The 17,464-nt window shown below is 43.7% G+C and overlaps 1 protein-coding gene across 2 annotated transcripts in view; it reads right to left on the reverse strand.

Moving 5' to 3' along the window:
• Nucleotides 1-218: 218 nt before the first annotated feature.
• The window catches only part of GOSR1 (golgi SNAP receptor complex member 1), a 40,593-nt gene continuing 23,347 nt past the window's right edge, over nucleotides 219-17,464 (reverse strand). For both annotated transcript variants that reach the window (XM_070735435.1, XM_070735434.1), the window contains exons 7-9: nucleotides 7,587-7,616; nucleotides 3,402-3,484; nucleotides 219-2,270 (exon numbers count right to left, since the gene is read on the reverse strand). In XM_070735435.1, coding sequence (XP_070591536.1) covers nucleotides 2,146-2,270; nucleotides 3,402-3,484; nucleotides 7,587-7,616 — 238 coding nt within the window. In that variant the 3' untranslated portion in view covers nucleotides 219-2,145. The remainder of the gene's footprint in view (nucleotides 2,271-3,401; nucleotides 3,485-7,586; nucleotides 7,617-17,464) is intronic.

The raw sequence follows: 17,464 nt of genomic DNA on the forward strand, positions 1-17,464 counted from the left end.
AATTGTGGTCGCTAAACGAATGGTTGAAAGTCAAGGACTACCTGTACTCAACCCCAACATATCAATCATAGTTTAGTTACGTGCCAAGAAAACTCAATCCTAGATTGTGTTTTTTACGTGTGATTTTTTTTTAGCGTCTCTCAAATAAATTTTACACTTTCCACCGAAACCAACCCAGAAAGGAAAAAAAAACCAATGAAAAAACAAGAATCCCACGATTAAAGAAATACGTTTTATTTAGAGACAGTGCGTTTTCCCCATTTCTGTTAGCTAGATAATGCAACCGAATCTTACTGATTTATTTTTATTAATTCATTAATCAAGATAACCCTTTTCCCCTATCTCAGCAGAACGGAACCACCAAAGATGGAGAGAAAGACAAATCATAAACCAGAATAAAATTATGTATATATAAAAACCCCTCCCAGCAGCAGCTCCTTAACCCAGAGCTCTCGTAAACGAATTCGATTCACCTCTGAATCTTTTCCTTTTTTAAAATTTTTCCTATTCTGGAAGGGACAAAATGAAACCGTTCATTTGCAGAAGAAAGCATTTTCTAATGTCCAGCAATCTCTTGCATCCAAAAACCTATTTTTTTTATTCAATTCAAAGCGTTAACAGGGTTAATGAAACAGTCTCGCGAACCCGAAAGAGAAGGAAATAGATTATTAATTTAAGAAGTTGAGGCCACACTGGTCTTTTGTGGTAGAGTGGCTAGTTTCTAGAATCTATTTGAATTTTTTTTAAAAAAATAAAAATTGTATATTAATATTTAATGCAGGGATGGGCAACTAAGGTGCCTTTACAACCTGTGGACTTCGAGTCCCAGACTCCCTGAGCCAACCCTATTGGCTGGCTCAGGAATTCCTGGAGTTGAAGTCCACAGTTCGCAAAGGCACCATAGTTGCCCACCATGGTTTAATGTTGCCATTTAAAAATGGAGGTGAAAACCAGGGATCCCCGCAACGAAAGCTCTTCAAATCTTCCCACCCTTGAATCCATTGGGACTCCAAATCCCACGATTCCCCACTGATTAACCACTGCAAATTGTCGCCTGCCTATGACAACAGAGGAAGAGGCGAATCTCAGGCTGGCTTGGGTTGCCGATAAAAAGTCCAAAATCTCTCGATTTCTGGGTCGGAAGGTCCAAGCGCAGGATGCAATAGACAGCTCTCTATTTTTATTTTTATTTTATTTTCGTTTCAAAGCAAGAACGTGTGGATGAGGGACATCCGGTGTATTTTTTAAGATGGGAACGATACCAAAATCAGAGAAACAAGCCGAAACACTTGCAGGAAAATCTTTTGGTCCAATTACCCCTGCTTAAAAATGTTTCGACGATTCGGCTGCCAAAATTCCACCCGCTCTCTTTTAATCCCCATCGCTGCTCGTTTTCCTGCGGGATCTGTTAAAATATCGACGCCGTTTCCCGTTTGGTGAAAAGTCTCCAAAGGTTGTTCTCCACGTCAAAAGGAAAAAGATCCAGTCTCTTGTTTTTTTGGGATATTTTCCCCAGGCACCAGTGAATTGGTGCATTCTCGATGTCGTGAAAAAAAGGAGATTAGGAGGAAGTCGTCTTTTCCAAAACGGTGGGATATACTTACCAATCCATCCTCTGAGGTTCACCTTCCTCAAAAAAAATATATAAATCTGGCGAAGAATTTCTCTCCGGGGTTCTTCTTGGATCTCCACTCAAAAAAAGTTTATTATAAGTCGCAAAGTTTTAAGTGGCAAAGTCTGGGCGAATTATTGTGTTAAATATCGGAGAGGGGAGAGAAAGGTTGGGGAGCGAAAAGGAGAGTAAGGTTTCTGCTTTAGAAGATGAACACGACAACAGAATGGGGGGGTCTTAAACTTTAGAGGAATGGTAGGAAAGGGACAAAGGACGTTGAACGGGGAGGAAGGATCCGTGTCCTTAAAGTGGGACACAGGACAGGGGGGGGGATGAATCGGGTGGCACCTCCGGGAACCTTCGTGGCCACCTGTGGAGGAAGGAAGGAGAGAGTCCACCTGCCTCGGCCACTTGGTCTCTGCGTCCCCGGATTGAAGAGGGGGAGGGAGGGACGTGCCACCGCGGTCGGCCTGGCCCTCCGCAGGCGGTGAGAACCTGGTCCCAGAAAGTCCCTGCGCGCACGGCCTCCTCCGTCAATGGAAAGCGTAGAGGAGGAGGAGGATGGTGCAAATGCTGATCACGCCCCCCAGGATGAGGGTGTCGCGGCGTTTGCGCAGGTTGATCCGCTGGATGAGGCTGTTCACGGCTGGGAAGCGGTCTGGGGGGGGCAGCTGAGTTAAGGGCCACAAGGAGGGGAGAGTGTTTGCCATCCACCTACCCACCCACTGGGAGGGGGGTTTTCTCTCCTCTTAGGATAAGACACGGAGCAAAGGGCTTCCAAGTCTTTTTTTCATCGATCGGCATTTTAGGAGGGAGGGGTTGGTGAGGGTGGCAGGGGGGCCATTGGTCAAACACCCTCATTTTCCATTTTTTTGCAGTCGCTGATTTTTTTTTAAAAAAATTCTTATTGGTAGGTTTTGGCAGGAAAAGAAAAAGAAGGAAGGTAAAAGAGAAATTGAAATAGGGAAGGAAGGAATGAAGGAAAGAAGAAAGGAAGGAAAGAAGGAACAAAGGAAAAAGAAAAAGTGGGGAAAAACAAAAGGAGTGAAAGGAAGGAAGAAGAGAAAGTGAGAAGAGAATGAAGGGAAGCAAGGAAAGTAAAAAAAGAAGGAAAGGAGGGAGGGGAAAGGGAGGAACGAAAAGAAGAAAGGAAAGGAAGGAAGGAAGGAAAAAGAGTAAGTGAAAAGAGAAGGAAGGAAAGGAGGGAGGGAGGGAGGGAGGGAGGGGAAAGGGAGGAAAGAAGGAAGGAAAGGAAGGAAGAGGAAAGAAGGGAGGAACAAACAAAAGAAGCAAGGAAAGGAAGGTAGTGAGGAAAGAAGGGAAGAAGTAAAAAAGAGAAGAAAGGAAAGAAGGAAAGGAAGGAAGGAAAAAGAGAAAGTGAAAACAAAAATGAAGGAAGGCAAGGAAAGTAAAAAAGAGAAGGAAGGAAGGAAGGAAGGAAGGAAGGAAAAAAATGGAAGAATAGAGGGAGGGCCTGAAAGGAACTGCTGACCCCAATGAGAAGAGCTCTGCCCCATAAGCTAAGGCTTTTCCCTCCCTCCTGGCTCTATTCTCATCTCTCTAAATCTTCATCCCCCTCCCCACCAATTCCCACTCCACTGAACCATTCCAAACATTTCTACAGCTCCCCCCAGCCCACCTTCCAACCGACTCGGCCTCGGACCCGCTTCTCTCACTGCTCTTGCATCCGGCCGAGGGTTGGGCTGGATGACCTCTAGGCTCCTTTCCAAGTTCGTGACCCCAATGAACATTCGGAGGCGGAAAGCCCCCGCAGCAGGAGAAAGGATACTGGCCAAGGTGTTCATCTTGCTCTGGATGGACTTCATGATCCCTCGCTGCGAAGCCATGTTCTCTTTCGTGGCCATGGCGATGCTGGGGCGGAGAGGAAGCAGAGAAAGGGCAAAAAAGAGATTAGGCACATGGTTCCTCGACTTATAACCACAATGGAGTCCCAAATTTCCAAGCGAGACATTGGTCCATTGAATTTTGCCCCCTTTTATGACTTTTTTTTTTTTTTGATAAATGAATTATTGCAGTTCTTAAGTCAGTCACCCAGTTGTTAAGCGAATCTGGCTTCCCCAATGACTTTGCTTGTAAAAAGGTCAAAAAAAGAATTAGAATAGAATTTTTCATTGGCCAGGTGGGACTGGACCCACAAGGAATTTATCTTTGGTGCAGATGCTCTCAGTGTACATAAAAGAATATATATATATGTCAAGAATCATGAGGTACAACACTTAATGATTGTCACAGGGTCAAATCAGCAATCAGGAAATAAGAATAGAATTAGAATAGAAAAGAACAGGAATAGAATAGCATTCCAATAGGAGAATAAATATGTTAAAAGGTTCAATAAGGTCCAGGAGGGAAGTGTTTTTAATAGGAAAGTGAACCCAAGAACAAGGGGACACAATCTGAGGTTAGTTGGGGGAAGATCAGAAGCAACGTGAGAAAATATTATTTGACTGAAAGAGTAGTAGATGCTTGGAACAAACTTCCAGCAGGCGTGGTTGGTAAATCCACAGGAACTGAAAGTAAACATGCCTGCGATAAACATAGATCCATCCTAAGATAAAATACAAGAAATAGTATAAGGGCAGACTAGATGAACCAGGAGGTCTTTTTCTGCCGTAAATCTTCTATGTTTCTAAGATCAGAAGCAACGTGAGAAAATATTATTTGACTGAAAGAGTAGTAGATGCTTGGAACAAACTTCCAGCAGGCGTGGTTGGTAAATCCACAGGAACTGAAAGTAAACATGCCTGGGATAAACATATATCCATTGTAAGATAAAATACAGGAAATAGTAAAAGGGCAGACTAGATGGACCATGGGGTCTTTTTCTGCCGTCAGTCTTCTATGTTTCTATATTATTTGATTGAAAGAGTAGTAGATGCTCGGAACAAACATCCAGCAGATGTGGTTGGTAAATCCACAGGAACTGAATTTAAACATGCCTGGGATAAACATAGATCCATCCTAAGATAAGACACAGGAAATAGTATAAGGGCAGACTAGATGGACCAGGAGGTCTTTTTCTGCCGCCAGTCTTCTATGTTTCTATGAGTCAAGGTCTGTCCACTCCACTGGGAGTGGGAGTCCATCCATTTTAAAGCATTCTTGGTTGTTGAATTCTGGGAGTGGAAGTCCTCCCCTCCTAAAATTACCAATCTAAGCAAATTCCAAAAACTTTGCACCTTCGAAACAGACCAATACCTTTAACTGGGAGACTTAACCAGGAATGTGTGTTTCTGTGCTGCGGCGAATAACTACGCGTTTCCTAGGCTACCCCACCGGGGAATTGGGGCCGACCCATCTCTACCCAGGGGACCCTCCTTGGAGAATCGGGGCAGGCCCAGGAAGGAGCAGGGGGGCCACCCCAGGAGGCTGCCCTGCTTCTGGCCTCGGGAGAGGCCGAAAGACAAAGCTGCACGAAAGGGAGGAAGGATGTGGCGGGAGAAGGAAGAACGAGGCCACGTCAGCTGTGGAGAGAGAGTTTCTGGGTGCCGGCAAAACTCTTAGGGCTGTTAATGGAGAGAGAGGGGAACCTGCCAGCCAATGTGGACAATGCGTTACTCAAACGGATTCCCATGACAAAAAAATGGCGCTATTGAACACCTCTTTTTCACACCGAGCCAATTGGATGACTTTGGGCCAATCACCAGGAGACTGGGAGTTCTAGTCCCACCTAAGGCATGAAAACCAATTGGATGACTTTGAGCCAATCACCAGGAGACTGGGAGTTCTAGCCCCACCTAAGTGAACACAAGAACAAGGGGACACAATCTGAAGTTAGTTGGGGGAAAGATCAAAAGCAACGTGAGAAAATATTATTTCACTGAAAGAGTAGTAGATCCTTGGAACAAACTTCCAGCAGACGTGGTTGGTAAATCCACAGTAACTGAATTTAAACATGCCTGGGATAAACATAGATCCATTATAAAATAAAATACAGGAAATAGTATAAGAGCAGACTAGATGGACCAAGAGGCCTTTTTCTGCCGTCAGTCTTCTATGTTTGTAAGGCATGAAAACCAATTGGATGACTTTGGGCCAATCACCAGGAGACTGGGAGTTCTAATCCCACCTAAGGCATGAAAGCCAACTGGGTGACTTTGGGCCAATCACCAGGAGACTGGGAGTTCTAGTCCCACCTAAGGCATGAAAGCCAACTGGGTGACTTTGGGCCAATCACCAGGAGACTGGGAGTTCTAGTCCCACCTTATGTATGAAAACCAATTGGATGACTTTGGGCCAATCACCAGGAGACTGGGAGTTGTAGTCCCACCATATGCATGAAAGCTAATTGGATGACTTTGGGCCAATCATCAGGAGACTGGGAGTTCTAGTCCCACCTTAGCCCCAAAAGCCAACTGATAGTCCTGAGTTCTAGTTGAAAAACAGGGCAGAAATTTCGGAAATGCCATTGTGGTCGTAAGTGGAGGCCAACCAGTCCCGTCCCTATTGATCCGTGGCCGCCACCTGCAGCCTGGAATCGGAGGCGCTGAGCCAAAGTGCTCATGTTAAATACACTTTAGATCCTCTCTCTCTCTCTCTTTCACTCCCGCTCTCCAAAAACCACCGTGGCTTCAGGGGCTGCCAAGACCATGAATGTGGGAAAGGAGGAAAGTGGCCCAACGGAGCCCATTAAAGGAAAGGGATGGAAGGGGCCGCCTTCCAAAAGGCCATTTCCATTTCCATTCCAACCATGGCTATTCAGGCTCTCTTAAAGAGAGACGTACAAAATCCCCTCCATTACAAAACCCATCCACTTCCAGGGCTCTGGGCTTTGAAGAAGAAGAGAGAAGGAGTCATTGCAAGAGTCTCTTCCCACCCTTTTCTGACCTGGGGGGTGGGGGGGTTGTGAGTGGGTGGGAGCTTATTTACCGTATTTTTCAGCATATAATATGCACCTTTCCCCAACATGATCTACGTATTGCCCACAAGATTATATGCTACAACATCCTGCCTGTCGGCGACTACTTCAGCTTCAACCACAACAACACAAGAGATTTAAACTTAATATTAACTGCTCCAAACTTGACCTTAAAAAATATGACTTCAGTAACCGAGTTGTCGAAGCGTGGAACTCATTACGGGACTCTGTAGTGTGATCCCCAACCCCCCAACACTTTACCCTTAGATTATCCACGGTTGACCTCTCCCGATTCCTAAGAGGTCAGTAACGGGCGAGTACAAGTGCACTAGAGTGCCTTCTGTCCCCTGTCCTATTGTCTCTCCTATATCTCCTATATCTTTCTTCTATTCCTATATCTCTTCTTCTATTCTTTCATTGATATGTTCTATTCCTATATCTTCTCTTCTATTCTTTCTTAGATATAGTTTACTATGAGTATCTCCTCTGTAATCTTCATTATGCATTTTACTATGTGTATACCCACAAAAATCCTCATTGTGTAATGGACAAAATCAATCAATCAATCAATCCTAAAAGACACTGGGAATGTCAGCATGTCTTATACACCAAAAAGCACCATTTTTGGCATCCTGAAGTCCCGCCCCCATGTCCTGTTTTTGGAAAAATGGGCCTGTTTTTTCACAAAAATGGAGTGCGTAGAAGATTTGGGAGGCCTGTGGAGTGCTACTGGGAGCTCGAGGAAGGCAAAAACACCCTCGTTTTGCAAAAAAACCCCAAACCCAAGTGAAAAATGTGCCATTTTTTGTAAAAAAAAAAAAAAAAAAAAAAAGGGTGTGTGTGTTTTTTTGCCTTCCCCCAGCCCCCAGGGGCTCTCTGCAGGCCTCCCAAATGTTCTGTGCATACCGGTTTTTTTGCAAAAATGGACCCATTTTTGCAAAATACAGGGTGTGCAGAAGGTTTGGGAGGCCTATGGAATTTTCCTCACTTACTCTTTGAAATCTCTCTGTGTGTTAATGCTAGGATCCCCCAGGGTGGGGACGGGTTGAAGTGAGCGATCCAGTGGATCCCTTCCAAGAAAGCCATTCCCAGTCTTACCTTATCGTCTCCTCGATCAGCCGGTCGGAGCTGAAAGGAAAAAGAAGAGAGGTGTTAATTTTCTTACACCCCCTTTTCCTCAAACGCGAACCCTCAAAATAAAACCAGAGTCGACACTATTGAAAGATGGGAAGCGTCTCCCACCATATAGAATTTCTAAAATGTTTCCTAACGTCTCTCCCACCTGTTGGAAATGTAAAAAAGAAATTGGCCCATATTTTCATATATGGTGGACTTGTTCTGAAGCCAAGAATTATTGGAATAAAGTACAGAAATGGTTAAAGGAAATAACGAATGAGAAGATAAGGAAGACTCCAGAATTCTTCCTACTAGGTATCTCAAATATGAAATATAAAAAAGAAATATATTATTTTAAAATTCACATTTTAGTTGCGGCAAGGATCATATTTGCGCAAAAATGGAAAGAAAAGGAATTACCAAAGGTTAAAGTATTTTTAAAAATTATGGAATTTGCAGAATTAGACATGATGACAAAACGCTTGAATAATCAAGCAGAAACAGAATTTTATAAAATATGGGATAAAGTGTACAAATGGTGGAATTTTAAAAATAGTTTTAAAAAAATTATATAAGAATTTATAAGCACTTGAACACATGAAGTTGAATATAGTAGAATATTAAGAAATTAAATGGATAAGTTTTTTTCTTTTTTTTGTTAAAACTAAATAAGTGATTTTAAGTTTTAAAAAATATTAAAAATATTGTTATAATAGATATAAAGTAATTGATCAAATAATAGTATGATAAATAGAATATTTTTTTCCTCAATATCTGTTCTGTCTGGGTGCCCCCAGACTTCAACACCAACTGGAAAAAACAGCCAGACACGCTGGTAAAAACAAAGGCACTTTATAGTTTGAAAAATAAACACAGAGAAAAACCTGTTCTTCCCAACAGGCAGGCTATGAGACTTCATAGCAGAGTCCTGATGGCCAGACAATACAGCAGACTTCTTGCTGGCACACCCACCACTGTAGAGAATAAGACCCACACCTTTTCCCCCCAAGGTTTCAGTATTCAAAGTCACAAACCAGAATTCCAAGACGCCAAAGATCACAGCCAGGTCCCAGGACTCCCAAAGATAATACTCCACAAGCCAGGAAGGGTGGGTCTGCCTTTTCAGCCTTTCCAGAGAGCACCACACCCAAACCCAGCTGTTGCCTCTTTAGTGCTGAAAGTACCTGGCTAATTGTCCCCTTCGTTGTGTTGCTCTTCTCTGCCAGAGATCGATTATTGCTTGTGCATTTTCATCTAAGGAATCCAGGCTGCTTGCTGGGGAGAGCTCCCTCTCGGGGGACTCTGGCTGTCCTCCCTCTCCCTCAGCCTGAGATTCCTCCTCCCCGTCTGCCTGAACCTCCTGTTCCTCATCCTCCCCCTCTGAGCAGGAAGCCGGCAGAGGATCAGCCGTTCCCTGAGGGGCCTCAGACGGAATCACAACAATATAATTAATATTAAATGTTTTTATTATTCGTTTAATTAATCGATTGTATCTCTGTATTGATCTGACTGTAGTTAGATTTTTTTAAAAAATTAGATAGACTTCTAAGATAAGCGGAGCAATGGTAGCTCCTTTAATGTTAAATGTTGTTTGTCTTGTGTGTTTAAAGAAAATTAATAAAAATATTTGAAAGATGGGAAGCAAACTGAAACAACCCCCCCAAAAAAACATGGGAGCCCCCAAATTTACATTGCTAAGCGAGGCAGCCGCGGAATGAAATTTGGCCCATTATGACCTTTCTCGCCATGGTTGTTAAGTGAATCACTGCAGTTCTTCACTTGGTCCTTAAGTGAAACCAGCTTCCCCCCCATTGACTTTGCTTGTCAGGAGGGCGCAAAAGGGGGTCATATGACCCTGGGGGGCACTGGATCGGCTGCAGGAAAATCGGTCCCAGCTTGCCGTTTGCAGGGCCGTCGTAACTAGAAACAGTCATTAAATGAATGTTATAAGTGGAGGAGTACTTGTAGAGTTTTTCTAGCTTCCAAGACATTCTGAGCAGAGTCAGGTTACAAGCGGTGTGCCACAAGGGTCTGTTCTGGGTCCTATTCTTTTTAATATGTTTGTGAGTGACATAGGGGAAGGTTTGGTAGGGAAAGTTTGCCTATTTGCCGATGACTCTAAAATGTGCAATAGGGTGGATATTCCTGGAGGGGTCTGTAATATGGCAAATGATTTAGCTTTACTAGATAAATGGTCAAAGCAATGGAAACTGCAGTTTCATGTTTCCAAATGTAAAATGATGCACTTGGGGAAAAGGAATCCTCAATCTGAGTATTGTGTTTGTTTGTTTGTTTGTTTATTTATTTATTTATTATTTAGATTTGTATGCCGCCCCTCTCCGCAAACTCGGGGCGGGTGTTGACAGTTCTGTGCTAGCAAAAACTTCAGAAGAGAAGGATTTAGGGGTAGTGATTTCAAAATGGGTGAGCAGTGTGGTCAGGCAGTAGGAAAAGCAAGTAGGATGCTTGGCTGCATAGCTAGAGGTATAACAAGCAGGAAGAGGGAGGTTATGATCCCTCTGTATAGAGTGCTGGTGAGACCACATTTGGAATACTGTGTCCAGTTCTGGAGACCTGACCTACAAAAAGATATGGATAAAATTGAACGGGTCCAAAGACGGGCTACAAGAATGGTGGAAGGTCTTAAGCATAAAATGTATCAGGAAAGACTTAATGAACTCCATCTGTAGAGTCTGGAGGACAGAAGGAAAAGGGGGGACAAGATCGAAACATTTAAATATGTTAAAGGGTTAAATAAGGTTCAGGAGGGAAGTGTTTTTAATAGGAAAGTGAACACAAGAACAAGGGGACACAATCTGAAGTTAGTTGGGGGAAAGATCAGAAGCAACATGAGAAGATATTATTTGACTGAAAGAGTAGTAGATCCTTGGAACAAACTTCCAGCAGACGTGGAATTCTGGGCGTTGAAGTCCAAATATCTTCAAGTTGCCAAGGTTGGGAAACACTGCTTTAATTATTAAGAGATCAGCCACCCATACCTGATCTAAAAACCATTCTAAAAACCTTGAAACATTAAAAATAATTCATTCAGATACAGACAACAAACATACCACGTACTCGTTGGCCAGAGGCTAGGGTCTAGTGACCCCCAGCTTGGCAACATAAATAGGTTTTCAAATTCTTGCAGAAGGCGAGGAGGGTGGGGGCCGTATGAATCTCTGGAGGGAGCTGATTCCAGAGGGCCGGGTCCCCCACGGAGAAGGCTCTTCCCCTAGGTCCCGCCAAGTGACATTGTCCAGTTTGATGGAACCTGGAGAAGGCCGACTCTGTGGGACCTGGCCGGTCGCTGGGATTCATGCGGCAGGAGGCAATCCTGAAAGAAATCTGGTCCCATGCCATGTAGGGCTTTATAGGTCATAACCAACAATTTGAATTGTATCCTAAAACCAATTGGCACCCAATAGAGTCTGTGGAGTGCTGGAGAAACATGGGCATGCCTTGGGAGGCCCATGACCGCTCGCGTGGCTAAGTTCTCCACAATTTGCAGTTTCCGAACGCTCTTCAGCGGTAGCCCCACGCAGAGAGCATTGCAGTAGTCAAACCTCGAGGTGATAAGGGCATGAGTGACTGTGAGTAGAGACTCGCTGTCCAAAGAGGGCCGCAACTGGTGCACCAGGTGAACCTGGGCAAACGCCCCCCTCGCAGTTCCCGCAGAGAGAGACCCTCCTCCACCATAACATAAAGCCCTTCATGGCATTGGACCAGAATATCTCCAGGACTCCCTTCTGCCGCACGAATCCCAGCGACTGGTTAGGTCCCACAGAGTTGGCCTTCTACAGGTCCTGTCGACAAAACAATATTGTCTGGTGGGACCAAGGAGAAGAGCCTTTTCTGTGGCGGCCCTGACCCTCTGGAATCAACCCCCCAGAACAGGACTACCCCCACCCTCCTTGCCTTTCGCAAACTCCTAAAAACCCACCTCTGCCACCAGGCATGGGGAAATTGATTCCCCCGGGCCGTTCTGTTTTATGCATGGTTTGTATGGGATGTATGATTGTTTTTATATTAAAAACTGTTTTTAATCATTGGATTTGTACTGTGTTTTATTGTTGTGAGCTGCTCCGAATCTCCGGAGAGGGGCAGCATACAAATCTAAAAAAAAATAATATTAATAATATTAATATTAATAATAATAATAATAATAATAATAATAACAACAACAACAACAACAACAACAACAACAACAACAGCCCATTCCCCAAGGGAATGGGTCTAAAATGAACTGAAAAAGAAAGTGCTGGGCATTAATGTAAGGCATTACCACCAGCTGATTCTGTCGGAAGGAATTCCGGTAATTTGCTAATGGACGAGGTCAACTTTTCCCTTTCAATGTTCCGGCGAGATTTCAAGGCAGAAAGGTTTTCTCCGGGTGGAAAAATGCCCTGTAGGTGCCATCTGGACCGAGCGGTGATAAATGCCATTATGGGCGAGGAAAGAAAGGAATTAAAAATAAATAAATTAAAAACCCGGAAAATATGGGAGCTTTCACACCTCGGATGGGAAACAATTAAAAGGTCAGACTCTGAACTCATTAAAAGGACGGGAAAAGTCAAAGGGAGGGAGGGAGATTGGGGGGGACGGGGACGTTGGTAGTTTTCTTGCAGACGTTTCATGACCCAAGTAGGGAACATCATCAGTGCTAGAAAGGTAGGAGGAGAACTGTGCAGTCCCTGTTGCTCATATTGATGGGGTTTTTTTTGCAGATATTTCATGACCCAACTAGATAACATCATCAGTGGTAGAAGGGGAGAGGAGGAGGAGGAGGAAGGGGGAGGAAGACTATGGTTCTCTGAGCTTGGAAGACATTTCATGACCTGTTGTGGTTAGCTCTGGCCCAGCTCCTGCCCCAAGGACTGTGGATGTGGGGGAGACATCCGCATGCTGCAGGCCTGTCCCCCCCCCCCGGTGGAATCTGATGATGAAGGCTCCTCTGACCAAGAAGACATGAGTGACAGGGAGGAGGAGAGTGGGGCAGACAGCTCAGAAGGAGATCAATTATCTAGCTCCTCCTTGGATTCAGAACAAGAGTTAATGATACAGCCACGCATGCGGAGAGCGATGCATAGGCAGCAACAACTGAGAGATTATTATCAAAGAAAATGAGGCCACCTGTGGTTGGGTGGGGCTGTGGTCATTAGTGAGGCTGCTATAAAGAGCAGCCTGTGGGTTTGGCCATTGTGGAGGATTATCTGATCATTGTGTTTTGTGACTGCTTTACTGACTTTGACCTTTTGTGTGCTGATTTTCCCCCGCTTTGAAACTAAACCAGGGCAAAGTGTGTTTCACTTTGTGAAAGAAGAAGGACTGTGAATTGCCTCACAGCTGCAAGCTAAGTATCTCAGAACTGATCAGGGACTTGTACAAATTACCACTTTGTTTGGAGACGAGGGCTCTTTGCTATACCAAAAGAGGGCTTGGTTTATTTGAATTTTCATTATAAAGAACATTGTTTTGAATTTTCAAACGTGTGTGTGTGTCTGAAATTTGTACCTGTGAATTTTTGGGAGGAGTCTACCAGAGAGCCCGACAGAACAGGACCCTACTAGGAAACATCATCAGTGCTACAAAGGAAGGAGGAGAACTGCGGAGTCCTTGTTTACCAAGGTTGGTGGTTTTCCTGCAGACGTTTCATGACCCAACTGCATAACATCATCAGTGCTAGAAGGGGAGGGGGGCTTGTGAGGAGGGGGAGGAGGAGGAAGTGTTATAAGGTGTCATAAAGAAGAAGGAGTCAAGCTATTCTCCAAAGCACCTGAGGGCAGAACAAGAAGCAATGGGTGGAAACTAAATGAGGAGAGAAGCAACTTTGAAGTAAGGAGAAATTCCCTGACAATTAGAACAATTAACCAGTGGAACAGCCTGCCTCCAGAAGTTGTGAATTTATTCATTCATTCATTCATTCATTCATTCATTCATTCATTCATTCATTCATTCATTCATTCATGGTATGGTTTGTCTGAGATGTGTGACTATTTTTTATATTAAGGGGTTTTAAATTGTTTTTTACTATTGGATTTGTACTGTTTTCTTGTTGTGAGCCGCTCCGAGTCTTTGGAGAGGGGCGGCATAGAAATCTAATAAATAATAATAATAATAATAATAATAATAATAATAATAATAATAATTCATTCATTCAATTTTTATGCTGCCCTTCTCCTTAGACTCAGGGCGGCTTACAACATGTTAGCAGTAGCACTTTTTAACAGAGTCAATCTCTTGCCCCCCACAATCTGGGACCTCATTTGACCCACCTCGGAAGGATGGAAGGCTGAGTCAACCTGGAGCCGGTGATGAGATTTGAACCGCTGACCTACAGATCTACAGTCGGCTTCAGTGGTCTGCAATACAGCACTCTACCTGCTGCGCCATCCCGGCTCTATGTTCCAACACTGGAAGTTTTTAAGAAGATGTTTGATAACCATCTGTCTGAAGTAGTGTAGGATTTCCTGCCTAAGCAGGGGGTTGGACTAGAAGACCTCCAAGGTCCCTTTCAACTCTGTTATTATTATTAAGGTCTTCCAAGTTGGTTGTTCTGTATTCTGACAGGGGGCTGGACTAGGAGACCTCCAAGGTCCCTTTCAAATCAGTTACGGCACATTTTAGCAGAGCCCAAAGACATGCTGAGAAGCTGCAGTGATTTAGCATCCACTGCACTCCAGTTTGATTGATGTTATGTACACTTCATTACAGAACACCACAATGGCTTGTGGGGATGTGTGATGTGGGGCTTTGACAACTCCCCAAAGATCACAATTCTTGAAGAAACAGCGCCCCCTGGAGGCGAGATGCTGCAGCTGTCTTAGAAAAGGACCGCTTGATTAAACCATGATACAAATAATAATAATAATAATAATAACAACAACAACAACAACAATAGATAATAATAATGCGCCCCTCTCCGGAGACTCGGAGCATCTCACAACAATCACAACAATATACAAATCCAATATTTAAAAAGAAACATTTAAAAAACCCCATCTTTAAGAACCATTCAGTACAATCATACCATTCATAAAACTATATGTGCTCAGGGGTATACTCGATGGGTCAACCAGGGTAACTGAATTATTATTATTTTTTTAAATTATTTATTAGATTTGTATGCCGCCCCTCTCCGAAGACTAGGAGCGGCTCACAACAACAAAACAGTACAAATCCAATAGTTAAAAAAAAACAATTAAAAACCCCTTAATTTAAAAAACAGTCATGTTTTTTGTGAATGTGAACACAATGTACAAGCCAGCATATACGAGGGTCGCCCAGAAAGTAATGCACCACATTTTTTTTCTCAGCCTACAGTAATGGTACAAATGCAGAACTTTAGATATACATTATTTGAATGGTCAGGAGTGCGTGTGTAAATCTTGTGTTTCTTCAGACAGATAGCGTAGTTGCATTCGTGTTAATGTATGTTACGAGTTATGTACCAGAAAATCCCTTTGACATTTAAAAAGGGAGTTTTTTCTGCTTTTCTGTTGATAAAGACTTTTGGTTTTTCTTCTATCGTGTGGTGTGTGTCTTTTTGGACAAATTACCCTGTAATTACGGGCTGTTGGGACACGCGGGCAGAACAGTATTTAAATTGGAGAAGTTAGAATCTGAGAGGTAGTCCTCAACTTTACAACAGTTCATTTAGTGACTAAAGTTACAATGGCACTGGAAAAAACTGTGCTTCTTTTTTCTGACCGTTTTTCACAGTTATGACCAGCATCCTCATGGTCAATTCAGACTCTTGGCAGCTGATGCGTATTTATGAGAGTTGGTGTGTGTCCCTTTTGTGGCTACCCAACAAGCACTCAGGGGGAGAAATTAGATTCACTTAACAACCAAGTCACGTGTGAGAAGAGTATTCTTAGAAATACTCCAAAAGAGACAAATCTGAAATATTATATACAAGAGAAACTGCGAACCTATCGATAGATGGCTATCCAAAAACTTTTAGGAACAATATACAGTGATCCCTCGATTTTCGCGGGTTCAAACTTCGCGAAACAGCTATACCACGGTTTTTCAAAAAATATTAATTAAAAAATACTCCACGGTTTTTTCCCCTATACCAGTTTTTCCCACCCAATGATGTCATACGTCATCACCAAGAGTCACTTCTCTCTCTTTCTCTCTTTCCTGTCATTCTCTGCTTCAATCATTTTCTCATTTCTCTTTTTTTCTCCCCTTTTTTCTATCATTTCTCTCTCTCTACCTTCCATTCTCCCCCCCTCTTGCTCTCTCGCTCTCTCTCCCTCTCTCCTTTCTCTCTCGCTCTGTCTGTTGCTCTCTCTCTGTGAGAATGCCTGCCCCACCTCTCCTGCAGCCCCCACGCTGACAGCTGGGACGAAAGTGCTCTCAGCTAAGGGACTGCAAGAGGGGCAGGGCGGGCATTCTCAAAGCGCTCAGAGTGGCTAGCGGCCGAATGAGGACGAGAAGCCGTAGCTGCCAGCACTGCTGCAGGAGGACCCGCCAGCCGGTGAGAGGGGCGGATTGGGCGGGCAGGGGGTAGTGGCGAGGGGGCCGGAGGCGCTGGGGGGGGGCGGCCGACATTCAAAACAATCTTTGCCGGCCTTTGCACTTTCGTTGCTCCCTGTCCCCAACTTCAAGCCCGGCTCCTTGCGTGGCCTTGGAAAAGGGTGTGCGGGGGTAGTTTTTGGCTGTCCATAGCCAAAAATGGTGTTTTTACTTCTGCATTTCTACTTCGCGGAAATTCGACCTTCGCAGGCAGTCTGGGAACACAACCCCCGTGAAAATCGAGGGATCATTATAAACTAAAACGGCTAGAAATAATCTGAACTAAATTTTTAAAGTCGCAATTTAGCGGTCAACAATATAGTTGGCAAATCAAGAGTAAAGATCTTTGGGTGGTATCATTACAATTCTATAGAGTTTAAATTTGACTATATAAATTCCAAATACTGTATACACAAAATAAGAATGAAAATGTAAATTATGTTAATCTCAATTTATATATGTGATCCCTACTTAGTAATAAATTAATATAGATCAACTTGATATATTCACAAAAATCACTTTTTATAGTCACAGCATTAAGTTTTATTTTTGTGATGTGTTCCACCTACATTTCACATTTTGGAAATGCCCGTTTAATGTTTTGTTATGTCTTATGTGCTATGTTTGTTTGTTTGTTTGTTTTCTTCTTTATAATCAATAAAATTATTTAAAAACAACCAAGTCACTAAATTAACCACTGCAGTGATTCACTTAACAACGGTGGCAAGGGAAATTGTCAACGGCACTGAAAAAGAGAAACTCCTGGCTGTTTTTCACGCTTACAACGGTTGCTGCATCCGTCACACGATCAAAATTCAGAGCCCAGGCAACCGATTCATATTTATTTCCGATTCGGAAATTTCAAGATCGTGCAGAATGTGGCCGTAAGAGCCATCGTGGGGCTTCCTAGATCTGCCCATATCACACCAACACTCCATGGCCTGCACTGGTTGCCGATTAGTTTCCAGTCACAATTCAAAGTGTTGGTCATGACCTATAAAGCCCTACGTGGCATTAGACCAGACTACCTCCGGGACCGCCTTCTGCCGCACGAATCCCAGCGACCGGTTAGGTCTGACAGAGTCGGCCTTCTCCGGGTCCCATCAACTAAACAATGCCGTCTGGCGGGACCCACGGAAAGAGCCTTCTCTGTGGTGGCCCCGGCCCTCTGGAACCAACTGCCCTGGAGATTAGAACTGCCCCCACCCTCCTTGCCTTTCGTAAGCTATTAAAGACCCACCTATGTCGTCAGGCATGGGGAAGCTGAGCCCCTGGGGTTATACTATTTATGAATGGTATGAGTGTGTTGCATGGTTTTTAAATAATGGGTTTTAGAC

The sequence above is a fragment of the Erythrolamprus reginae genome, chromosome 1 (genome assembly GCF_031021105.1).
Source record: "Erythrolamprus reginae isolate rEryReg1 chromosome 1, rEryReg1.hap1, whole genome shotgun sequence".
Classification (NCBI taxonomy): domain Eukaryota; kingdom Metazoa; phylum Chordata; class Lepidosauria; order Squamata; family Dipsadidae; genus Erythrolamprus; species Erythrolamprus reginae.